This window comes from Cyclopterus lumpus, chromosome 21 (genome assembly GCF_009769545.1).
Source record: "Cyclopterus lumpus isolate fCycLum1 chromosome 21, fCycLum1.pri, whole genome shotgun sequence".
NCBI lineage: Eukaryota > Metazoa > Chordata > Actinopteri > Perciformes > Cyclopteridae > Cyclopterus > Cyclopterus lumpus.
Window position 1 is genome coordinate 12,037,029 of NC_046986.1, and position 26,378 is coordinate 12,063,406.

Below are 26,378 nucleotides of genomic sequence, written 5' to 3' on the forward strand. Positions count from 1 at the left end.
CCAGGCAATGCGAGCGTGCATGACGTCAGTGGGAATGGGGGGGGGGGGGGGGGGGGGGGGGGGGGGAGCAATGCGTACTCTTGATTGGTCGCGACGGGAGCAATGGGCGTTTCATGTGATGTTTGCATTGCGGAGTTGCCCAATAACAGACGAGATGATAGTTTCCGTGGTTACAAATTTTTGTCAACTGTACAGAGCGGAGGGATTGCACGAGGTAAGATGGGGTTCAGTGGGTTAATATAGTATCACCTGCATAAAGGCGCGGTACTTGTCGTGTGGGTTTTTATTTATACTACGAGGAACTGTTTCCGTTCACAATATTATTCACATTCCTATTCGTCTGGACCGACTAACGCCAACATTAGTTACACCTTTTCATCAGTCACAGCTTCTCCAGCTGTCCTGCCTTTTTGTATCTGTTTACAAGTTTGTGTGCTCCAGTATTAATGTTTAACGATCAGGCTGCAGCTATCTGCTATTATCATTATTATCGATTATGTTTTTCTTAATTGAGTAGCATTTCTGTTGATTTAGCTAGTTGAGTTGTTTTAACGTGATTTGCTTGATTTGTTCAAACAGCAGTAAAGTATTTAAAAGTAGGGCTTTAACTTTACTATCACAGAGGACCAGCTAATACATTCACATTTGAACAAGACACTTTTGGTATTTCCCGTCATGTCCCTCTCAAGTATGGACAATCATCCTGAGATTAATCAAAAGCACATATGTTAAGCTGCTTTTATATTCTCTATCCTTACCGTAGATTTTAATTTTGTGTTAATACATAATAATATAGGTCTTCATTAATTAATTCAAGGACTGTATGTCTGCTACTGTCATCAATTGATCGAGAACACAATGTCATTTTTATTTTAGTCGTAGATTAAATCCTCTCCTGCATACTTAACCCTCTACACATTGTAAACATCGGACACATTGGCTGTGAGGCCAGACATTTTCAAAGCTTAATCCAAAACAAAAGGCATATAGATAGATGTTCCAGAAGAATATCTGATCACACCGGGTACACGACCCGTCCCCTCCCAAACAATAAAACTTGTTACAGTCGACTGATTATGTCATGCAGACCTTGATGGCAAAGTTTGCGTTTTGATAGGCTTTCTTGCTTTAGGCTTGTAGTCTCCTGTTAATCATTTGAGTGACCCCACTAAAGTTACCAGTGCAGGTGAAATGTTGTCTTTTATCAACATGTTTTGCACAACTTCTGTATTTATGTCTTTTATTTTGCAGGCACTAATATCATACTAATATAGGGCTCTACAGTGATGAGTGGAAGGGATCTGCATACGTTCATTACAAACTACAGAGCAGAAGATGTGGGTAAGTCAGCAGCAACTAGGTTTGAAACATTGCTGACTTGTGACATGGTTGCCATTGATCTGTTGAACAGATTTGACCTTCGGTCCCCAAGTTGAATGGGTGTCAAGTCTTTGATGCTTTTGTTAGAGGCAGCATTTTCCTGTATTTATTCACCTGTCTCGTTGAGTCACAGCTGAAGTACAAAAAAAACTGTCTTTACTTCTATTTCGTTCCATGCTGAAGTCAGCAACAATAATTTACTACAGACATTGAGAATGATGGGATTTTCAACGATTCAAATGATCATAATACAGCCATATCATTTGCTTTCATCCATGCAGAAAAACTGACACTGCGAATGAAATATGGTCTTGGCAGCTCGAAGTACAAACCGGCTGAATACAAAGAACTTCAAGCTATTGTTGATGCCAAACGCCTGGAGTCTCATCTAATTGGATTAAAGGTACATTTTGATTGTTATCAATATTGTGCCTGTGCTTAAAACAGCAATGTTATTATAAAATCCATTCTTGTTTCATTTAATGACAAGGTGATTCAACAGCAAATGGAAAATGAACAACACAGTGATAGAACATGTTTTTTTCTAGAGAGCAAACAGTCCTCATTACCCACCACAGGAAGAGCTTGAACTGACAAAACCTGATTTTAATGTGAGGTGATAAAACAGCATGTGTTCAATAGTGGTAAATAGTGCAATTTCCTTCTATTTTTCTCTACCTTTCATTCCTCTCTTTTACGCATACTGTAAAGGGATTTCATTCCATATGAGAACAGGCATTGCATAAGCTTTAGAGTTTACATTAATCAGAGCAGCAATATCACTGTCATACACAGTAGCATTAATTGCCAGTTTCATGAATATTAATGTGGTTGCATGGGGTTTCTATAACATTGTTTGATGTTCATAGTCATCTCACTTTGAGAAAAGCAAAAAGTTAATGCTAGGGGCAGTGGAGATAAGGCTGTTAGACCTGCGGTGTTTTAATTGGTAAACTGTGCAGAAGCCTTTTAGTGTCACTACGGTTGCCTGTGGCTTCCTCCAACCACACCGCTCTGCATAATCTAGATAAGACCTGCTATGTTCACGTGTGGTTACCCTGCTGAAAGGCTTTCTGAGCGTCTCCCATTGGTGATGTGGCTGAGGAGGAATAAATGACCATGAGTCATCTCAAGCAGGATAATTTTTTTTTTCCCTCTAGAAAGGGACCGTACAGCATTACTAAAACAAAGTGTCCCTATGGATAAGATTATTTATTTATTATTATTGAACAAAAAATAAATAAATTCATGTCCACACCCATTTTCTGAAAGAGAACCATCACGCCTTTTCATTGAGATACAAAAGGCCTTTCCATGGAATACACTTCAACACATCACAACAGGAAATGCACAGGTATAAATAATCTAATGAAGTACGGATGCATTTCATTTAGCTGCTGCAGATTTAGGGTCCTGAGCTGTGAGCGAAATCACTCCTTCTTTCTACATAATTCACTATATTTTAGAAGAAAATATACTTTGTGTGTACAAATGCTGAGTGAAGAGATTTTTTTTATAGTGTCCTGAAAAACGTGTCCATGGCAGGTGCACTACTTTCTGCGTCAATTTCACAATGAAATGCGCCGCTTTCTATAGATGTGAAAATCAACAGTCTGACAACAATATACCCGTCTGATCACACAACCTATTATGCAGGGAGCAGTAAATGAGTGAACAATAGAATGATGCAATCATCAATATGTTTAGTAACACCGGTGCTTTAATGACAAGCAGGGAGAAAGTGAGACTGAATAAAACAGTCCACTGTTATACAATAGGGGGAGAGCCATGCATGTGCACAATAACTCTACAGTCAAGTCCAGACAAAAAAACAGTTTTACTGCATTATGGTCCTCTAAGTAGCAGTGGAGCCCCATAATTTGGTTCTATAAAAAAAAAATGTTTTACTTTCTACTCTATATACACTAATACTACACTTTTTATTTGTCAATGTCAAGGTTGTTATTGACTCATAAGAAATATCTGAAAGGCACCAACATCTGACTGTTAATCTGCAAAGGCTGGATTAAGAGTGTATATAAAAAAGAGATTTAAAAAAGAAAAAATGCTGTCATATGCATTACAATGTGGATTGTCAAAGATATGAATATGGAAATAGAGGCATAGATTTTCTCCAAATTTGTTTTATACAAATAAAACGTAATGCCCATTAAACAGATAGATGTGTGGTTTAATAGCCAATATAAGATAGATATGGTTGGACGTTAATAGATTAGTCTTATTTGGAACAGTGAGATAGAAATCAGCTGTTGTAAGTTTAGCTTCAGGCACAGTTTATGCCTCTTAGGCAGCCAATGCAAATTAACATCACATACAATACATGGCCTGGAGGAGGCATGGGATGACCTCAATTTGGCCTTTTTCGTTAAGAGCAGCACTAGTTTCGGATTGAACCCTGTAGATTCCTAGAACTATAAAATGGACGTCACCTTGAGGGCAAAAGCAACAAAAGCCTTAGCAACTTGAAATGCAGATAGTCAGTCACAACATAAATTAACACCCTTACTCCTTTTGATTTCCCATTAACATGAAGTTTATTGTACCCACATATTAGTTATTTAAGATATTCTTTTGTAGAATTGTCTGAGCCAGTGGACTGTGTATAAAAGCACTGATAGAGGATATTAATTTGCTTCATGGAGACATTTCTGAAGGAGGGCCTTGTTCTTTCATGATGAAAGAGGAAAACAAATGAGATTAGATTAAGACCTCTACCTCCCCTGCCTCTCCTAACAACAACATGCATGTCACGCATGTTTCTACTTGATTATTTTAATTTGCCGCTGTTTATTTAGTTTTCATGGTTTAACAGTGATACTGTTTCGGGTGAATTACCAACATTTATGAGGCTCTCAAAGACACAATGTTGCCTGTATAAAAATACCCCTAATGGGCAAAGAGCAAGGGAACTTATCTGTGGCTATATATGTGGCTTGCAACATTATGATTTATTCACTTTATAGTTCTCATGCCTCTGTTATAAAATGGTCCAGATAATTGATGCATTAAAGTACTCCAGACTCAGGTTTGTCCAGATGAAGTCAATTATTTGCAGGAGGACATAAATGTCATGGCTAAAGTGCATTTAACAGCGACACTGCTGCAATTTATTTTTCAGTCCGTGCTTATTCCAGTTCTTGAGTGTATTCCTGCTGTGCATCAAACCTTGTCTATAGGTTCAGAAGACTCGTTGTGCAGCCAAGGCAACCAAGGAGAGCTCCATACTCCGGCAGCACAGACAGGTGTGGAGCAGAGAGTGCCCCAGGCAGCAAAAAGCTGAGTAAGAGCCCCCTATTACTCCCTGTCATTATCTGCTGCAGTTTTCTGGATCTGCTATTACACCATGCAGCCGTTCCACTTAAGCTCCATTGAGCCCAGACAGGACTCTGCATGAAAAAAAGGGTGTAAAGAGGGGGGATAAAAGTAAGCCCAAAGAGAAAAACGTATCAGTGAGAAGAAGAGGAGAGGAGTAAGATTTAAGATGATTTTCTTGCAGCGATGACATTGCATTAAAGGGTGAGAAACAGAGAGAAGTGGATGGTTTGAGCTATATGTGGGCAGAGCAGTATACTGAGGAAAACTCTCCCTCCGTGTGCTGAGGCAGAAGTGTGGGGCCGGGGCCCCAGCGGTGTCATGCCTTGTGAAGTGAGAAGGGCAGCGCTAGCTCTGGGGTGCAGCTTGTTTGGCTGCGTAATGACTGTGTCTGAGCCACCCAAGGTTAATGATGTACACAAGCGTGAGCCTCGGTAATGAGCCCAATCATAAAGATGTGTCACGGCTTGCAACTCTCAACACATATATCTAGTTAGAATACCATGGGATTAAAAAGCCACCTTATTAACTGGTAAATCAAGCAGGTATATCTCTATGGTTACTCCCTTTATTCACAACCACGTCAACCCCTGGGCCGGTAAGTAAGAGGTAAACAATAACGGGAGCATCCTCCGACGTCCTGTTAGTGTGATGCTGCCCACATCATGAAGCATTATGTCCCCAATTAGTTTTGGAGAGATTCTTCCAGTATGTGTTTGTGATGTGTCCCCATGCCACCCCCATATCTCCAAAAACTAATCCTTGCAGTGGTAAAAAAAATTACTAAATGAATGTATTTAAATACTGAACTTCAGTACAATTGTGAGGTAATAATACTTTATTTTAGCTATTCAATTTAGTCGTACTTCCTTTGTTTATGTCACTACATTTATTTCACAGTTTTAGTCATGATGGATAATTGTGGATTAAGCTTCCTACCAGTGTACACATCAATCATTTATTTAGCAATATATGTGCCCAGAATTACGAGTTATTTTTGTCTTTTCTTCCCAGCATTTATTTGAAACGAGTGACATTATCTTGCAGTCTTGTAGGTTATGTGTTGCATTATTTAAAGAAACATAGCTTACTCTTTCTCTCATGGAACAGGGGGAAAGCTGAGAATGACATCCATGATTTTCTAGAACAAATCAGGCCAAATGGTAGAACAGATACTGCCATCTTCTCACTTCAAGATTACGGTAAATTCCACTAATATTGTTGATTGTATTAGCATCTGTATCTTCATCAGTCTCTTCTGTCCATAAGTACTATACTAATGTGTGTCCTTGCATGTCTGTGGGTTCAGGGCGGCTTCTAGAGAGGGAGCAGAAGGCATTCAGGATGGCCACGGTGCAACCTGTTCATCAGCTCAAGGATGACCTGCGCTTCAGACTGGGGGAAGTTCAACATCAGCAGCTCACTGCCCATCAATCAAATTGGGAACAAGTAATACAACAGGTATCTGTGTGGTATGAAATAAAAACATGTCTGAATGTCCACAGTGACTTTGACGAAAGAGCTTTAGTGGAGTATGTCAGAAAAATTGCATATTTTGCTGCACCTGGTTTGAAAAATAAAGTGGTTTAACCTTTGGGAAGACTTTTTCCGTGGGTGATAATGAACCATTTGAGAGTATGCCATCCTGTCAGTATCCCCTGAGGGATTAACGATGAACCTTAGCTGTGCAGGTACCGAAACAAACAGTCTGTCCAGTACATCTAACAGAAGTTAAAACTCTCCTGCTGAATCTCTTGTTTGTTAGTTATCCACAGTCCCTAAATCACCCAGTCTGCTTTTGACTCTCAGAAGCTTTTTGCAAGCTCTAGAGATGAATGGTGAGATTAAGGAGTAAGCAGGGGTCTTTAAAGACAGACCAAACTTGGAATGAACGGCCTGCCAGCCATGTAGTCGCCTCTGTGCGCCTCACTCATGCTTGTTTCTTTCCCATGACCCCCCTGATTAAAGTTGAAACTGTGTTTATTTCTATGAATCATGATTGTCAAACAGTATTTCTTCTTAATCATGAATTGTGTGCAGGTTATCAACTAGACATACAAAGCTAGGATCACTTGTCCATCCACCCAGCCATCCATCAGCCACATCAGTTGTTGTGGAATTCTGAAATCTTTTGATATTTTTTTGCCATACTTAGTAGTCAATTACTTTTACCTTTTTTATATTATTGATATACTTTATATTCTTGTAATCAACAGAAGGGGTCCCCATCTTTATCATCCCATCCAGGCTCATAGCATCTGCGTGCATATTAAGTTAGAGCTGGGCAATGTGGTTGGAAAAAATTTGCTTTGCATTGCACTATACAGCAAAGAAGGAATATGGAGCACATCTATGAATTTGATGTTTTTGTTCTTGCTTCCTTTCATTGACAAATTGTTACTATACTTATATAAACAGAAATAGCTACTTCCATTTATATTGTTATGTCCATGTTCCCTTTATGAAACAGAGAAACATGCCTAGTCATTTGATAAGCATCATCTCAATTTCTAATTAGCTCTTTTTCCATGAGCATCTTGGAAAATAAGCAGTTACTAATTACTTGATGAAATGTTTCTGAATCTAGACATCTGCAAGAACCGACTGGACCTCAGTTCAACCAGTACTGTTGATTTGAGCAGGCATAGCATAAGAGTTACTGGTTAAGAGTAATTAAAGATGAAAACTCAGAAAAAATAGAAGTGTTACGTTCGCCGAGAAAAACACTTTCAGGATGATTATCTCTTGGAAGGATGCAGTGCAAAGATCTAAACCCCACCCAGATCATAGTGCACTATGTGAACAGTCTCTCTGCAAAGTTTGACTTTGAAAAAGTGAAGCAGAACAAAGTTAGAGGTTTTAGTACAGAGAATTTAGGCGAGGTCTCCAAAATGGGCATTTGGTCACCATCTGTATAATTTGAATTTTCTCATGTACCAAACCATATATTTCACTTGTATATTACTTATGGTGTTCAATATATCTGAATATAGCAGTCTTCAGGCAGTCGTTTTTCATCTTCTAATCAACAAAGGTAAGCAGCATTTGCTGACTGTAAAGCGATAAAGCGATTCATGTTGCTGTGTTCTTTGGCTCATATCTCGGTAATGCTTTGGTGCAGAAGGATTTTGTAAAGATGTTTAAAATCTGTGTGGAGTCGTCTTGCTTTTTGCTATCTGGCCTTTTCTGATAGCACCGAGCTACGGGTTACTAGTTCCGGAAACGTGCTGAGTGGGCTGACTCCTGACGATAAAATTATGATTAGGATATGTCAGCTGGGATAGGCTCCAGCGCCCCCGCGACCCTAATGAGGATAAGCGGTATTGAAAATGGATGGATGGATGGATATTTATAATAATTCTTTTAGTTGGTGTTTGAGTTGTGTTGAAGTGGCTTACTAATTTTTGTAGCCCAAATTGTGTTGTTTAATTTGATGTACAACATCAATATATTTGTTCATGTTTATTGTAATGTTTTACACAGTTTAACCATAATGTGTAAAACAAAAACCTTTTTAAAAAGGTTTGTCCCAGTCTGCAGAAGAAGAGTTTTCTTGAAGCATTATTGATTATAAAAAGATTTCCTGGTCAGGGCAAGACGTGGACCAATTTAGTCCATGTGATACCACAGTGACAGTTCATACTCGCCAGTTTATTTTCCTTCACAAAATAAGATCAAACTGTGCTACAGCCATGTCTGTTTGTTTCTAAGCTTGTATTTAGGATACATTTGTAATTTTATTTTTATTTTTTCTCGTTTGATCACCAGATAAACTTTGTGAAGGACCAGCAAAATGACATAACTGCAAAACTTCAAATAGAGTACGTGGCCCTGGAGGGGGAGATCATTGGCCTTGGCTTAGAGGTAAGTGTTTTTACTGCTGTTCTAGATCTCCTCCTTCTGAACAATTTCCTTTCTGTATTGTAGCTCATACTTGAGCTACAGTGTGTCGCAAAATCAAAAGTCTAAACATTTCATTAAATATATCAAAGTTGGTCATATTGTTCTCCGCAGAAATATCTTACTAGTACTTCGGATAATCTGGTGAACATAGAAAACATTCCAGGGGAGGTTTTGAATTCAGACTGCCCTTACCCAGAGCTGAAGGACTCCCTGATCCAGGCCTTCCACTTCCTGTCAGAAAGGTACCAGATGAGGCTGCAGAATCTCCAAGATCAACTCCAAACAACTGACAGGTAGGCCTGAGGACCACTGCAGATCAGCGTTGCTGCTTTTTATAATTCTAAGTGCTTACACATTGATTGAACAAGAAAATTGACATGATTTTTCAATGATTTTCAGGCATCCAATTTTTTGTAGGCAGAGCTCTAGTGTAGCTGAGCAGATCAAGATGAAAGAATAAAACTCAGCAGGACATCAACAAAATATAGAAGCACAGTCACTTTACTCCCCAGATACAATCTGATGGACATCACAAGTCTTTCTTACCAGGAGGTTGATTATATCAATGTGTCTTGATTTTTATTTCCATGTGGTCGCTCTATAGCCCTGTTAGCTTCTATGAGTAGTGCGCAGTTTATCAATATGTATCCTTTTGAAATGAAGTGAAATGATGTGGTCCAATACCCAATACTATTTTGTATGTCCCAATACATAATATGTCAAATGTAGTATACCAAGAACACCAGGAAGATACGTCACATCGACTGAGCCGCCGAGACAGTTGACGGCATGATGACGGCATGATGAAGTTAAATGCGCAGTGTTTTATCGAAGTAGTATGTCCCAATTGTATGCATACTGCATGCCAAGGTAGTACATGCTAAAAGGAAAAAGGCAAAGTATGCAATTTGGAACACTATGACTATAGTGTCATTGTATTATTTATTTTTCTATATGGTCATATGTTGTCTGGGTTGGAATCTCTTTCAGGTTCTGTGGCTGGTGTGCAGATGACCACCAACGCTTCCAGTTCACTTTGTCACAGTACACTCATGACATCCCCAACCACAGGGCACTCTACATGGACATGCTGCAAAGACTCTTCCTGGAGAAAACTAGACAAGAGCTGGTTAGTACTTTGGCAAAACCTCATATATATTGGGACGATTATTTGATCATATAAAATAATTGTTTATCTGGGGAAGTGTCGCTGAGGGAAATGCTCTTTTTTTCACTTACATGGACACCTTGAAGCTGCTGAACTAACAAAATCGAATCTGCTGACCGCTGAGCATTTGGAGGTTATTTGTATTTATCCCCCATAAATATACCCTCTTCGATGGATGGGAACACACATGCACACACTGTATATTGATGCACCAAAACTCACACCCATCTAAAAATGTAACTCCCTGCCCAGTCTGAAGCCTCCCTGCAGTGTGAGTCCCAGACTCCCTGATCAATGTCGCTCAGTAGCCGGAGCTGAGCAGAGACACAGATAAGCCTGGACAATGAGCCACTCAAAACGCAGCAGGATGTGCCATGTCACCCACTGTGGACACCTAGTTAATGTCGCCACCTTGCATCGTCATGACAACCGCCAGCCGCGCTCTCCTCCCTCGCCTGCACCCAGAGAACTGTCCTCATATTAGTTCCTGCTGGGTGCTGCATTTCGAGTTGACATCATTCAGCCAAACTGATATCAGTGTTGGAAAAAAAAGTGTGATTATTTTTTATTTTTTTACAGGCTTTTTTTTGTGTCTTAAGTGAACAACGATGACATTGGTATCCAGTATGCTCAAAGGAGGGTGCTCTAGTTGAAGTGTGCTCTGACTGCACCTGCACTTTTATTTATTTTTATCAAATGAAAAAATAATCATGTCTGCAGTAGCAGTAGTCTGCTTTGGGCAGATATATCCTTTGTATTTGTTGTGGGAAAAATAATTCCCATTGCTCTTGCAGACATATGGGTCGATTGTCAATTCTATAGTTAGCGCGGTAATTGCAAAAATGTTTCGATAAAGTCAACGTCTCCTTGATGGTCTGTAAGTCGTTCTTATGTTGTTTTTTCACCTCAGATCAATGAAGCATTCTCCTGCTTGAGCCTTAATATTTTCCTCACATGCCAATTTGTTCCGTCTGCGCGTTCAATCCTTTCAGAATGATAACATTATTTACTTTTGCTTCTGTCAGTCTTCTTTTTTTTTTAATGCAAGCTATAGCTCAGTTTTTACAGAGATAGCAGATGTGACATAAAACCACAGTTCAAGGCTCCGTCCAGCCGTGTCAACATTTAAGAGCCATGGTGATAAATCTGCTCCCATATTCTTTTCAATTTCTTTGTGGTGGTGAAGGGTAGGATTGAGAAGCATAGGGTTTAGAGAATTATTACTTTTCTCTCTTGATCCCAAGAAGTCCAACTAAATATTTTGTTATTGCAGTTTTTCTTATCTGAAACTTGCAGCTGCAATCCCAGTGCATATCACTATCTCAGCAAAAAGACTCTTTATACTGTAAGTAGAAGTATGTGGAAATGTTCTGTGTTTTTTGTGCTAAGTGTAACTAGTTCCTCAGTTTTACTATGGACATCTCCCTCTGCTGGATGGGGGTCTTTTTTGGTCTATTGTGACATACTCCTTGATGGTCTCTAATATAAAGTAGGCCATTTCATAGTAATGCCGACATAATATTCCATGGCAAAAGTGGAAATAATTCATACCTCTTACCTTTTCAGACTGTCTGGCAGCAAGTCTCATTTTCTCCTCCGTGTGGTGCAGTCCTTGAGGAGACAGCCCTCTGCAGAGGGAATGTGGCTGCAGCAGTTAAACTAGATGTCGTGCCACTTTAAGTGTGCACTGCAGACGCAGTGGATGGTGCACATACATCTAATGTGTTGGCTAACGGGCATGCATGCGTATGGGCCAACACAGATTGCAACAACACAAGGAAGGGTAGTAAAGGAGAGGACGCGAGAAAGTTTAGAACAAAGGGTGGATCTTCCTCAAGTTCTAAAGTTGTGCATTAATAAACAGGATTTGCTTGACTGCCTCTTGCACTGCTGTTCCGTTGGCAGCTCCGTCAGGTCACTCATTTTCAATAAAACCAGTCAGCCGTCTAATGCCTTCCCACCGTCAGTTAGCCGCTATTAGCCCGTAGATGACTATCATTCCCTCTGTTCCAATGAAGCGGCCAAGTGATGCAGCCACCGTGAGTGCTGACACAATGATGAATAGCTACAGGCAGTCCTCACACAGAAAGGAACTGTTTTCCTTCCGGACATTTCACAGCCAGGAGAGAAGGACCATTTTATACACCAGCAGAGCCAGATCTGACACAGAGTTTTCACTATGGCCCTGCTGCCATTATTGTAGATGGTATATCATGGAGTGTTGTGTGTTGATTTCTGTTTGTGATCAATTGTGACCATCACTATGAATAATACAGCAGTGTTGCCCTGTGGGCGGCAGGGCAGTCCTTCTTGTGCACGTGTTCTTCATATCCATTTTTTGGTTTTAGGTGATTTTGGTGATGTGATGTTTTTTGTTCAATGCTTATAAGAATAAATAATACACTCGAGCCCATCCCATGTGCAAACACTGCCGTCTCCGTGCCGTGTTGGTCTTCCAGGTGGAGCATGAGCGTGTGTGGGACCGGCTGCGCTTCACCCAGGCACAGCTGAGAGTGGTGACCCAGCAATGTCAGCGAGACCAGGAAGAGCTGCTGGCCAAAGCCCTGTTCACCCTGCAGGAGGCGAGTCATGCCCACCAGGAGGAGCTGGAGTGCCACAGAGGCCACCGGCACCAGCAGGACATCTGTTCACATCTCAAAGAGAAGGTTAGCATCGTGTATACCTTCACACCAGGGGCTGTCAAAGTTTAGGAACATGTCTAACTTCATGAGACAGCCCTTTTTATGTAAACACATCCCACTTGTAATATGGGCAGGAAGTGGATGAATAACTTTGATAGTCTTCTCTGCAGCTAATCCAATATGAGCTCTCTGTGATCTACTTCTTATTTTTAAGGCACACTCACTCTCATTGACTGATGGAGTGGACCCGTATATATTAAACCTCCTTTCCCATGTGTGGATGTGATGGTTGTAAGGCAGCAGACAGGCAACAGCGTCTGACTGCCTTCTTGTGTACACTATCTGCTGACGAGGCTGCAAATTACTCCAGGCTGCTTGACAGCATCTCTCGCTTTAGCTGCCACTTGGGATGGGCTGTGAATGCAAACAAGCTAATAAGGATGGTCTCGCAAACATTATGTTGCTGTCTCTGAGGGGTGCTAGTTCACATTCACACAACAAACAAGTTACTCATGTGAACAAATCCATGTGTTGTTGATGCAGTGCTGTGCAAATAGAATGTGCTTCGCCTGCCAGTTAAAAAAATAAATACATAGTGCTGATGTCCTTTGGCTGATTAGATAAGAAGAGTCTGATGTTCTGAGCTGGTTGGTGTGGGCCGTCACCACTGAGCCTAGTTTTGTCAAATAACAGGAAGTATCCCCAAACCGGGAGCAGAAAGCTGGTTTAGTTTTTGATCACTTTTTGCAGAAACAAGGTCCTAGGTTTCTTCCTTCCAACCTGTGGAGTTTGCTTGCGCTCACCCCCTTTGCATTCATTACTAAGCTCTCTTCAGTGTTTTTTAACCCCAAATGTCCCCAGATGTCTCTTGTGGACATGTAACACTGATCTCTGGGAATGCCAGCCAAAGTTATAGTTTAAAAAACAATATACATATCTACATTAAGGATATTCATGGGAGGTAAAACCAGTTATGTTGTGAACTAATAATCCAACAAGCCTACTGTAGTGAAATTTGACGTTGGGACAATACACAACATGAAATTGCTCTTAGTTATGGGGGGCACCCCCCTTGTCTATTATTTTAGGGTTTCATTTTATAGTAAGGCTGCAAAATTGTGACATAAAACCTGTCTCTTCAGTTCATAAGCTGCGTGTAAATGTGCAACTAACACCAACAGCACTCTGATTTATTGCAGCACACCTGAAACAGTTGCAAATTTATCTTGCTAAACCTAAAACAAATGCTCAAGTATGTGCAATCTCTGGCATTACTCTTCTTACTTTAGGGGCTCTTTAAAGCTGATATTAATGTTGTCTTAAATTATAATTTTTTTGCTGCATTCTGTAATTCATGTACTCTAACACTAACCGTTTCTAACAAGCAACAGCTTGCAGATTCTCTCTCTTTGATGAGCATAATGCATTATATTGAACAGGTAGTTTTTCGCCGACCTTGCTTTTATTATGTAGCTGATTTTTACACGTAAATGGACCGTGTTCACTTTATCCTTTACTGCGCTCTGCCATTTGCTACTGGTGTAAGTGAAGCAGAGTCAATTCAAGGGCACTTCTCATTCTGTCAGAATGAGTTTCCTTAAATAAAGCTGCAACAACTGTGCCATAATAAAAACATTTTTAAAGGATGTAATATGTTATTCAAGACAGTAACATGTGCATACAAGCTCTTGTTTTTCTGTATTTCTGAAAACAGGGGCCTTTGACTTTCAGTTTGGGTAAATATGAAGCAGAACATAAACTACACACCTCGGACTATTGCAAACACATTTCTGAGTTTTATTTTCATAGCTCAATAAGAACAATAAAATCCACCAGACATTTTCATTCCCATGATTTTTTCCACCGCCATTTTTTTTTTCTTTATGCAGTGCATGTGCACATTTGAGTTTGTGTGGAGTCTCAGCTGGACGGACGCCTGTTTGCATCCAATCTCTTTTTTCCGCTGCCTTTATTATCCGAGCACAGCGGCGAGACTATATTCTCCTCCTGTTGCATCTGCTTCTTTAACACTTGGTTTTCTGCAGCTGCTCCCTCCGACCTAAGCAACTGTGAGTCATTGCCCCCTTTTAAGATCAACTCCCTTTCTACAATCAAAAATGTAACCTTATTTTTGTTGTGTGTGTGTACTGTATAACGTGGTATGGTTTTGCAGAAGACTGGAGCAATGCAGCTGGCAGGCCCCTTCTAAATGTATCAACATTTATATTTCATGGAGGACTCATGGTCAACATCATGCTCCATCATTTAAGATCAATTCAGAGCAATTCAGCCTTAACTTAGGAAAATAAACAGCCAAATAATATTTCAAATTGGTCACCAGAATCACTTGCAACACATTAACTGTCACGTCTGAAGAGCGGGGTGTGGTGAGGCAGAAGCTCAGGTGCAGAGGAAGTTTGACAGGAGTTCAGGTAACGTGAAACAAAAAGCTCTTTTTATATATATATATATATAAAGGAGGCAGAGGAGTGGCTGAGGGCAGGTGAAGGGAATGAGCAATCAACAGACACTGGGGAGACAGACACCGAACTAACAGTGTTACATGAACACCACCTGTTGCAGCTTGTGAGCACTAGTTAGCATATAAACAGAGCTGAAAAAGTTTAAAGCAATGCTCCTTTCTCATCATCCGACCACTCAGAACAATTTAACACGACACGTCATTCACCCATTCACAACTGATTGCAGGGGCAACCATGCAAGCTCTCACCTGCCAATCAGGACTAACTAACCATGCCCACCCAGTCAAACCCCATAGGCACAGCCTTCGGAAGCAATTTGGGGTAAAGTGTCTTGCCCAAGGACACGTCGACATGGACTGGCGGAGTACATGGCTAAAAATGTTGGACGGACAATTAATTTTGTTAAATAAAACTTAAAAGTAACGGATTATTAGTAACATTATTGGATGAAAATGGAATACTGCCAAAAAAAGTCAGCTCAAAGTAATGGACAAAGATTAAAAAATAGCTTAACGCAAAGTATTGTTGTCACCTTGTGAGTCTGTGTGTGTATTGTCATGGCAAAATGTGGTCCTGGAGACACCGACTGTATCAGGAATACCACAGGTGTTATTATTTCTCTCTCTGAAGACATACTTTGTCACTGTGATGGTGTCACTACAGTGCAAGACATCTATGGACTTCACGAAACTTGGGAAAGTGTGAAGTAGAGACTAATATGACGGTAGAGTTCAAAGATGGGTTTGGTCTAAGCGAGGGTACCAGCAGTATTGGGGTAGGACGTGGGGAAGGGGCTGTTGTCTTAATGCTCTAAGGCAGTGGTTCTCAACCTTTTTTCAGTGATGTGCCCCCTGTGGAAATATTTTACCAACCAGCGCAAAAAGTAAAGAATAAATGTAATACACAGCGCTGGGCCACCAGTGTCTGAATTGATATATAGAATGTATTAAATTCAGTTTATGAACTATTTTTTAAAGGATTTCTTTCATTTATGCTAATTTTAAAGATATATTTATTTATTTTTTCGCGTACCCCCTGGATCGCCTTCACGTACCCCCAGGGCATTTTATTAATGGATTAAGTAGATAAAGGACTGCTGTGCATGGTGGTACTTTCTGGTAAAGTAGTAAATTGCTGACTTGTTCTTCTTCTAGCTGTGATTATGCAAATGATCACCCTCGTCATCTCATCTGCTCTGTGCCTCCATGGGTTCAGATGAAAGTATATATTGGACTGGTGCTGGTCTGGTTCTTTTGACCTTGTGATTGGGAGCATGACATGTGCTGCCAGCTCTCTACTGAGGAACGTGGGAGGAAATCCAGTATAATTGATTTCTGAGTGAACTTGTCCTTCTGTTTTGGAAAGGGCAATGCTGTCACACAGACAATAGCGTCTTCCTGGGAACCACAGATTGGCCATGCAAAGATGGCATGGCTGGATTCACGAGTCTGGACACAGACGACATTACTGAGCAAAAAGGCAGTTGTTCAGCAGCTCCAGGTGTGATATACTTGTATACGGTGTGTGTTGTGGAAAGTACAATCACATGGATGATTAAGATGAGTAGTAACACTGCATGCATGAAATATATATATTTATCACTGTAAGAAAGATTCCTCTTCTCGAATCATCAGCTGTTGGTTCTGCTGTGTTCTGGGTGCTGTAATTAGCTGTCTTTGTTCTTGCGGTTACTGTTCATTCAAGCCCTTTTCTGTCTCTGCTTTCATTTAGCCTCCTACACACATCTTACCAACAGGCATCTTTGATGAATGATTGTGTTTTTCACATTAGTAAATAAAGCTGGAGGAATGACAGATTGTTGCAACACGCTCCGGTGGGAAAAGGATGAGCAGCCCAGCATGAAAAGCAACACAACAATAGAGAGAGGAAAAGGGTTTTCTATCTTTTTCATTTCCTGTTCTCCAAAGTACTTTCCAATACAAACAACACCGTTATCGATTTATTGTATAGTGCCATTCAAGAGTTGGAAATCACTTGTTATATCAATGTTTTTCTTCTTTCCTTCAATAATTGCTATTTAAACATATATCATAAACGGTATGATTTAGATACCAAGTATTTTATTTAAAGAAGAATCATTAAATGCTTCCGTTTAGTTGATGTCCGACCTAGTGTTGAACAACAGGGGATAATACAGTTTTTTTCCCCAAATACCCTTTTTGAATTTGTCTTCAAGTCCAGAAAAGCGTAAGTGACACTTGATCATTATTAAACCACACCAATTCAATTGAGCTCTCTCCATTCTACTCAGTGGTTAGAAGCACCTGTTAATTTAATCTTGTTGTAGGCATTATTGTGCACCGAAACACAATACCAATGACTTTTCTTCTATTCCTATTCAACTGTGGCTCAGAGGTATCTTTGTCTCTTACTGCCATTTAACCGATCAGCCTGGTTGAACCACTGTACACTGTTGTGTTCCCCATGTACAAAACATACATTTTCATACAGTATAACATCTATTTGTAAAGAGGCCTTTCTACAACCTAAAAGCTTGAAAAATACAGAGTATAGTCCTCTCACATCTGACTGTGACGAACCCGCTTTTGTAGCAGGAGATTCCAAACTTATGAAACTGGATGATCCGTGTGCCCTTCCTGCAGCAATCTGTCCGTTATCTGGCCGCTGTCACTGAGTATTAGTGACTAACAAGTACAACTCTTCATTCCGTGGTGGTGGAAGGGACACGGTAGAGGCTCAGTGGTTGAGACAATGCATGGGCCACATAGGGTTTCAGCTGACAACTTTGAGGAGTTAATTGCTCGAATGTGTATAATTTTCCTTTGCAAAATCATGTACCTGTTACAGACCTCAGGAACATTCGTATTGTGCCCACTGTGGTAATACAAAGATAATTGCATAGTCTCATTTTTCTCTTCTCTTCGTGGACATTAGTTCTTGTCCTTTTAAAGATTCGGTATATCTTATGTGTCACTCGGTATAGTGGTACCACATATGAAAGAGTGGTGCTGTTCATATAGATATAAAACACACGTCTCCAGTTTGCTGCTATAATTCAAAGCAAAGATATTGGTCCTAAATTAGCATGAATTCATGCCCAATCAGTTTCATTTATCTGTTATCTATTTAAAGTATGTCATTAAATGACCTGCAATTACAATACAGGCTGCTGCAACAGCCCCCGACAGAAGACATCCCGATAACTGTACAGTTATATTAAGAAAGGCTTTGAGCAGGCTGTTGTGTGTGTGTGTGTGGATAAAAATGCTATCACTCTTTTGTTATTCTGACATCTCTGGAGTCGTTTTTGTGCTGCCATGAAAAAGATGGTCTCCCATTTTCCCTTTTTGAATTGACAGAAAATGAGATTCCGGTGACAAATTGCTGTAGACTGTACATAATGAGCCTTTTATTTTCTTTGTGCTGCCTAAAATGCCTTTTCATCTCCGCCTAAACGAGAAAGACAGACAAAAAGCATTCAACCAATGTGGCTCTTTCTGTGTTTGTGGATCTATGCTATAAAGTTACACTTCAGATCGTTCTGTGACCTTGAGTGACCAGTGCAATTGAACTTTAGATGCTTGCTTTATGACAAAGATATTATTATCTGTCATGTGACAAAGCTGAGTTTTTTTTAGTCTGTATGTGTAAACAAATATGCTTTCCAGACCCAGTACGTTGTTTACACACCTCATCTCTCAATGTTCCAGACATCAAACGGGTATCTCTTATCGGAGGCCAAGCTGGAGTTTGATGGATGGTTTAATTATGTGTGCTAGTTTTTCTACTTTCTTTTTTTTTTCTTTTTTTTTTTTTTCTAAAAGACCAGTCTCTTTAATTTAATTTTCAGAGGGAGAGAATGACATGCAACAAATGCCCCCAGGTGGACTCGAACCAGGGCTGTTAGTGCAGGTGTTCAGCTTCTGTGTAAGAGCCCAACAGGACACATCACATTATGCACAGATTTTCTCGGGGCAACAATAGTATAGTTATTGGAGTCATTACTGTGCACTTTTCGCATTTGCAAGATTATATTACACGAGGTGGCTTTGTAATCAAAGCTAACACCAACAGGTGAACATTACATATCAACACACAGTACAAAGGAAGAAGCAACAGGACAAATGGACAGTGCAAGACTACTGGAGAAACAGTTATGGTATGAGTTATTCAGTCTGGATTGCTCTTCCGGTCATCAAAATTTCATTTTGAACCCAGTTTCAGGAAAATATAGCCTAAGGTGGAGGTAGATTAGAGTCTGGATTGTTTAATAAAGTCCCCTCTCAAACACACAGCTGCTGCTTTTTCTCAGGCGGACCTTGAGTATGATTGACTTGATGGTACCACTTGTGCTAATGTGTGTGAGACCATGTTAATTTGCAGTTAATTCCTTTGGGAATTCTTAAGCTCTCCACTGATAGATCTGTGAATCTGTCTCCCCGATTGGAATGCAACACTCTAATACCCAGCATGTCGCAGAGAGGCTGCTGCATAACGAACCTGTCACTCACCCGCCAGCAAATGTTGGACTGAATATGTGCATGTGTGATAAGTTTAGACCGTCTGTTTCCAGATGTCTAGCTGGGCGAGTTAAGATTGCTTTCTCTTCAAAAAAAAAAGAAGAAGCAGCACAGGAACACCATTTTTGAAAAAGAACATTTGTATTTTTTCTGTCAAAATAATGTATCTCCAGGTATGGCTATTATCATATTTTAAAGCTTACAAGTAGGTGACAGTTGTGTTTGCCTTTTTTTATTTATTATGTATGATATCTTTCCTGAATTGCCCCTTGAGGACAGAATAAGCAGTAATACCAGAATATGTTTTATTTGTTATCGGGCTTAAACGCCAGGGTGTTCTTTATAATTCAGTGCTTTTGATGTGTCCTGAGGTGATCTAACAAGTGTGAAAGGAAGTTTTGACACCTCTTCTTAAGTTCATGCCACACATTGGCACCATGGCAGTGGGGCTCAGCCGGTGGTCCCCCTGTGAGTGACTCTTTCAAGACGGCTGCTAACGGAAAATAACCTGCTTTTTGTTTCTCCCTGTTGTGTATTTGCATGTGTCGTTGTAGCTGCAGCAGTGGCGTGCTCAGCAGGAGGAGGTGGCAAGACTAGAGGCAGCTATAGCTTCTAGACAACAAGAGGAGGAAGAGGCGAGGCTAAAGAGGGAGCAGGAGAAGGAGGCCGCTGTCAGATCACAGCACAAAGAGAAAGTAAACAGCATCACACCCATCACACTGAATGGATCCGTTTTTTTTTCCTGCAGCATTTCCTTAATATCAAAATGTATGCCTATGAATTTGTCCATCACATTTCATTGTATTGTCCTTTGTTTGATTTCACAATAGTTGTAAAAACATGTATTATGATCAAACCAAGTAACATTTTAAAAATGGTTAAAAGGCAGTCTCCATAAATAGAACAGTAAATATTCTTTGTAGATACGATAGCAGGTGGTATTTTACATCCTGTGCCCACAAAATTCATATGTTGTGGGTACAAAACATAACAAGATAATTCATTTGTATGCTTCTTTATCATGCAGCTATCCTCGGCAGTCCTTAGCAGAAATGATCTGCTGTATATTTGAATGGACAGAAGGTATAGATGAGTTAACCTTAGATGGATGATTATCCATTATAAAGAGTCATATTGGCTCAACTGGATACCAAGCTGAAAAGCACCAAATATATTTATATACATATAAATGTGGAACGTCAGCACATGTTAAAACCTTTTGGTGAGTGGAGGGATAACTGATCTTGAACTGAAAATAGCACTGAAATGTAGCCGTTCCAAACTTTTAAATAACTTGTTTGCATTAGATAATTAAAACATGGCATCTTTTGGGACATCTTGAGCTATGTATAGATAAAGAACATATACTATATCTGCATACTATATCATCAGGTTTTCAATTGATGCTTGCCATTTGACAAAATGAAACTAGCTTCAATTTGCCTCCCATTTGTTGCAACATTGAAGTTTGTTTTATTTACGGGCACACATGGAGATCAAATTAAAAGCATACATTGTTACAATCATCTGGATATTTTAATCATTTCATTTAGTTGTCCTCATAGGTACAACAACTGTACTGTGTGTGTGTGTGTGTGTGTGTGTGTGTGTATATTTAATTAACTCGCTCCTCAAGGGTCTGTTTGGACAGCATGGGCAACCTGAGACACTCTGATTAATGAGAGCATTTAGGCTGCATTGGATTCCATATAATTTAGCACAATAGTCTGCCAGGCATTGAAATATCAACTCATTCTTTCTATTTAAACTTATCTGATTCCTGCTCTCTCACAATCAATAGGACATGATGATCTTAAGAGTTCTGTGGGAGTCAAATTAGCTGTTGTTAACTTTTTGTTGTTGTTCTTTGTAAATTGTTGTTTCCCCCCCCCAGGTCAGGCAGTTTTATTTACAGCAGCAGAAGAGGAGGCAGAAGCTGGAGGCGAGGGATCAAGAGAGACTCGCTAATCTTAGGAGTGTCATGGAAGAACAGGCAAGGCGAGATAAAGAAAGGTGAGTGTTGCACCATGGGACCTTGAGTTTTTAAAGAGGTGTGAAAAGAGTTGCTAAAATAGAATCCAGAACCCTAAGAAAACATTATGCAATCACAAATATCCTACTACTTTATATCTCTAACTCTGTTGCTTCAATTTGACTATTCTTTGAATCTGTCCATTGTGAGTCACCCAACTTTATGGAAGTGCAATGTAAAATTGCTGGACTTTCCCTTTAACTGAAAGAGAGACTACGGGAGACTACTGCACTGAATGTCACAGTGGCTTTGGCTCAATGCTAGAGCGGTTCATCCTCTGACCACAAGGAGGGCACTTCCTACTCCAAGTGGCTTCTGGGTACTTTACAGCAGCCCACTGCTCCTAAAAGGCTGAGGATGAGTTAAATGCAGAGATCAAATTGTATGTATGTACCTGTATGTATCTGATGATTATAATAAATAATAAGTGTGGGTGGATTTGACCTTTAACAACTTAATAAGGCGCACCTGCAGTCATTACACTTAAAACCTTCGCCCAGAGGGAGCAGGGAAGAACTGCATTATAGTTTAAAACACCCTGTTTGGTGTTTTCTTAGCATTTCTCTGCAGTCACTCGCATAGACTGGCATTAAAACCAAATAATGATTTTGGCTGTGAGAATGAACTTGGCATGAATGAGAACCGCAATCATGGTGGGGCTGAGGAACAGATAAAAACAGCCGATGGAAGAGGAGCTGTTCTTTATCGGCGCCATGAAACCTTCCAACCCCCGGAGGCCTGCTGTGTCAGGAGCGATAGGTAATGTCGGTCGGAGCTGTTCGGGTCTGATGTGCACACCCTGTGTGCTCCCTCTAGGGTCCTGTTTCGGGCAGATATGTTGCAGCGGCGAAGGGAGGAGAGAGAGACGCAGGAGCTTGAGTGGCTGAGAGAAGAGGAAGAGAAACAGAATCGCCTGGAAGTTCTCAGAAACCAGGTGGATCTCTAGCTTAACCCTTTCAACCACTCTAATATCTTCAGTTGAAATTACCCAAAGGGAAGACCTTCTTTATCCCAGTTGAGACATCACTGCCACCCTATGGCGGTAAATAAAAAGAAAATGATCACTATGTGACATGTCTCCCCCCCCCCCCCACCTCCCTCTCTCTTTATCTAAGGTTAGGGTGGTGGCAGAGGCAGACCCAGAGAGGATGATGGCAGATACAGAGGCTTGGAAGGGTCGACACGTGAATGTAAAGGAGTTTGAGCTCCAAAGGCCTCTCTATAGCGTCAACACGTACACCGACACACAGGTGATGCATTATAACATCCACCCTCTTATAACCTTTTTCAATTATTACAAAAGCTCTCCAGCTGCATGCTCCTTTGCCCCTACCTCCTACAAAGTATGAATATTTCCCCAATTTCCCTGAATGTTCCACCATTTACGTAATGTTTATTTTCATCTGAGGTCAAGCTGACCAGTGACCCGTGCAATGCAGGACAATTATGCAAGAGACTTGTATACACAGCCTGCATCTCAAGGCCAGCCGGTCAATCTGTGTGCTGTAGAGTCTCTCCCCGTGTCTGTGTGGTTTTGTCATCACGGTTAGAATTTGCTTATTGAGTAACACAAGCAGTGACTAATGGTTCCCACTCGAGCACATCTTCTCCTCCAATTCCAAACCGTGAAGGATTAGTGATTATTCTTTTTTGTGTGTTTAATGCAAAGTAAACCACAAAGGTAACAGAGTGGGGTGATTTAGTGGGAAACAGCTGGATATGTATTATTTATTGTGGATTTTCTTTTGACATCTGTTTTCCAGATTGTGTCTGATCCAAGAGTGCGGGTTGAGCAGGCTCTGCGGGAGGCTGGTCTGCAACACAGCCAGTATGCCAAAGAGGTCCTGTCTGTGATCTCGCCCCCTAAACCCCCGAGACGAGATACCAAATCCACACTCAAATTCTGACCCGGGGGCTTGTTTTGGGTCACATTATTAAGTCCAACCCTTGTTCTGGTTTTATCAAATGTAAATATATACATTTTAATAAGCTGTAAGAATCATATTCACAGTTTAGTGTGACAAAAGGCTTTTAATGTGGACTTTTATTGAAAGTTTTATACACTTCATGAGAAATACAGTATCATTAGGTGACAATAAAAACATATACCTCTAACATATTAAGATGACCTACCTGTACATGTATCAATATTTATTAACTGCTTGTGTGGCAGGAACAACTAAATGTAATGTACAGTATGTCTCAGTATGTCCCATTTCCTTTTTCACAAGAAAAATGACCACGGATTAATAAGTGCTTCCCATCTAACAAGCAAATAAGAGGAACAACTTTTACGAGTGGAGGCTTCTAATCGACTGCAAACCTCCAATGGATGCGAATCATTTGCTAACACGCCCAACCATTTTTGTTGAGTTACAAGTCCAAGTCAAATATTAAAATCAACACGCAGAACACATTCTTTAGAAAATGAATGTTACCTTACATAAATACCAGAGTATTAAATATTAACCGATACATACTTTCATATACATGTGCAAAATACTTAATATTTGATTTTCATCAATTAAATCAAAGAAATCATAACTTTTTAAATGAGTGTCTAATACAGATATTAACAAATTAAAATACAATATATGTACATATCCACATATCAACTATATACACTCTAGTTGGGAAGCTGGGGCTGGGAGGGCAGACGTAGGGACTTCATACAGCGCGTCCCAGACGTTTCTTGATGAAGTGGGACACCAGGACTTGAGGTCTCTGCTGGTACTCCACCAGGACATCATGAGAGGAAGTGATCTGATCTCCCTCGAAGCGGTCCAGCAATGCAACACAAACCACAGCCGCTGGAGAGAAAAGGGAGATTATTGGTCATATAGTCCATACTAATTTCCTTGGTCGTCAGGTCAAATCATAAATCATATGAGGATCATATTCTGTACAGTTTATGGCCAATATAGAGGTGTTGCAGAGTCAAGATTGTATCTTTAAAGCCATAAATAAAATCTGTGGCAATGTAGGGAATGTACAGAAGACGTTTTGTCACTTAAACACTACCTTTGAGGCCACAGATGCGGCACATAGCCGCAAATACGGAGGACTCCATTTCAATATTCCTCACGCCGGCCTCGTAAGCTTTCCTGAGATACTCCAGTTTGTCTTCATGAGAGAAGGAGCAAAGAGCTCCGTCAAGTCGGCCTTGACCTGGAGAGACACAGCACAAGATCTGTCACGATCCGACCAATGGTTTTGATCTGTCGAAGTTCTCTGAACATAAACGTTGTGTAAATATGAACACAAACAACCTGAGCATAACACCCTGTGTTTACCTTCATAAAAGTCATGGGTGCACAGGGTGTTTCCAATCACAGTAGGGAAGTTTTGAAGCTCAGAGGAGCACTGCAGAAGCTCATTGGCCACTTCCTCATCCAGCTCAGTGCTTCTGGTCACAACTTTACCCAGAACCACCTGCTCAAACTGGGCGAGGAAGGAGTAGTCCACTGCTTTATCCGTGACCACCACAGTCCCAGGAGCCAGACCTAAAGATGACGCCGGGCAGAAATGTCAAATATGATTTATTTTAAAGTCACTGCCTAATGCCAGGATGGGGGAGTAATTATGTGAAAGCACCCTTTGGAAAAGGTTTTCCAACACTTCCAAAAACAAAATGCAAAGTGCTTACCAACACCGCCAGATGTCCCAAGGCGAAACAGGACCACATCACGGCACTGAGCGTGGTGCAGCAGTTTGATGAGCTCATGCAGCATTATAGAGATGGAAGGGACCCCCATTCCATGCTGCGATGGAAACAAGATCAGGATAGAAATTACTTTAAAAATGGTGACATTATTAAACCAGTAATGCGATATTTTGAAGCACTTGCCTACTAGGATAGCATATGGCATAGTTCTGAAATACTTACACTCATAGAGAGCACTGGTCCCACTTTATACATGCAGTAGCGATCAGTGGCCTCGCAGATGTCGCTGACTTCCTCTGGGTTTCCAGGCATCTCTAGTTCCTGGTGGATGAACTGGGCGAAAGCCTTCATTCGATTCGAGCTGCCTCCAACACATACAAACTACGGGAAGCAGAGAAAGGGGACGAGTGATTTCGGTTGTCTCGCTTTTGAAATCGTAAAACCCCAAATGATGATTTTTGATTTGATCATTTCACAAACCTTAATATCTCCAAACATTTCTGGAAGATTGTGAGTCTTGGTGCCCAAGCTGAAGTGGTAGAGAATATCCTCCTCCATGGTGTCCAAGTAGGGATTTTTCACTTGGACTAGTTGTCTACGAGCAATATATAGTACGGCATATTAATAAAGGGTCAATCAGTGCTCCGAATGGATTACTAAAACACATTACAATGGGTTTTGTGCAGCGACAAAAAGTAAATTCCAATCTGAGTTGATGTTCCCAAATACTTACTTGATATACTCATTGTGGTCATTCCCCATACAGTTAAGCAAAATTGGGGCCATGACAGCAGGAGACGCTTTGAAATCCAGTTTAAATTTTTTTTTAAAAACCTCTTAATACTCGTTGTGTCTGTTTTTGAAAAAGAGTTGTGTCTGACTACAGAGCTGATATAGTGGTGACCTCTGGCCCTGCCACTGATTGGTTCCAGAGAGAGGAGTAGCACCCCTCCTTGCTCTCACAAAAACATCCACCAGTCCCAAACAAGCGGAGCGAGATCAATCCTGTGAAAGCGCTTTGGCCCAGTTCCAAAGCGTCAGTGTACCTTCAAAAAGAAAACCACCTGTAGTGGTTGAATAACACAAGTGTTATGACATACAGCTTTGCCAGAGAACACTGAGATAACCTCTCACATCGACATGTAATACTTTGTTGTGGCGAAACAAAGACCCCCCCCCCACACACACACACACACACACACACAAGGTATTATGCGGCAAATTAATAATGTTCACATTTCAGCCCGTGATAGAAAGAGTATATAAGACAA

General features: G+C 40.6%; 2 protein-coding genes across 2 annotated transcripts; one reads left to right on the forward strand and one right to left on the reverse strand.

The window, feature by feature from the left end:
* The first annotated feature begins 151 nt into the window (after positions 1–151).
* Positions 152–23,650, forward strand: LOC117750421 (coiled-coil domain-containing protein 148-like). The gene is made up of 15 exons (XM_034561641.1): positions 152–214; positions 1,252–1,341; positions 1,662–1,783; positions 4,578–4,681; positions 5,824–5,915; positions 6,023–6,174; positions 8,482–8,577; positions 8,728–8,909; positions 9,607–9,745; positions 12,244–12,450; positions 19,966–20,106; positions 21,306–21,424; positions 22,260–22,377; positions 22,559–22,693; positions 23,207–23,650. The coding sequence occupies exons 2-15, from the start codon at positions 1,287–1,289 to the stop codon at positions 23,348–23,350; spliced, it is 1,806 nt and encodes a 601-aa protein (XP_034417532.1). The 5' UTR covers positions 152–214; positions 1,252–1,286; the 3' UTR covers positions 23,351–23,650.
* On the reverse strand, positions 23,457–26,200 carry upp2 (uridine phosphorylase 2). Its single transcript, XM_034561642.1, has 7 exons — positions 25,841–26,200; positions 25,588–25,702; positions 25,330–25,488; positions 25,090–25,204; positions 24,737–24,946; positions 24,465–24,611; positions 23,457–24,253 (listed from the first exon to the last, which is right to left on the reverse strand). The coding sequence occupies exons 1-7, from the start codon at positions 25,891–25,893 to the stop codon at positions 24,111–24,113; spliced, it is 942 nt and encodes a 313-aa protein (XP_034417533.1). The 5' UTR covers positions 25,894–26,200; the 3' UTR covers positions 23,457–24,110.
* Positions 26,201–26,378: the final 178 nt, after the last annotated feature.

What these genes read in the sequence shown, in the direction of transcription:
- LOC117750421 (XM_034561641.1), top strand. Translation starts at nt 1,287, where the DNA reads ATGAGTGGAAGGGATCTGCATACGTTCATTACAAACTACAGAGCAGAA. An exon ending in GTTCACATCTCAAAGAGAAG is followed by an intron (nt 12,451 to 19,965) that starts GTTAGCATCGTG and finishes GTGTCGTTGTAG; the next exon opens with CTGCAGCAGTGGCGTGCTCA. An exon ending in TGGAAGTTCTCAGAAACCAG is followed by an intron (nt 22,378 to 22,558) that starts GTGGATCTCTAG and finishes TCTTTATCTAAG; the next exon opens with GTTAGGGTGGTGGCAGAGGC.
- upp2 (XM_034561642.1), bottom strand. Translation starts at nt 25,893, where the DNA reads ATGGCCCCAATTTTGCTTAACTGTATGGGGAATGACCACAATGAGTAT. An exon ending in AAATGTTTGGAGATATTAAG is followed by an intron (nt 25,489 to 25,587) that starts GTTTGTGAAATG and finishes TGCTTCCCGTAG; the next exon opens with TTTGTATGTGTTGGAGGCAG. An exon ending in CACCCATGACTTTTATGAAG is followed by an intron (nt 24,612 to 24,736) that starts GTAAACACAGGG and finishes GTGTCTCTCCAG; the next exon opens with GTCAAGGCCGACTTGACGGA.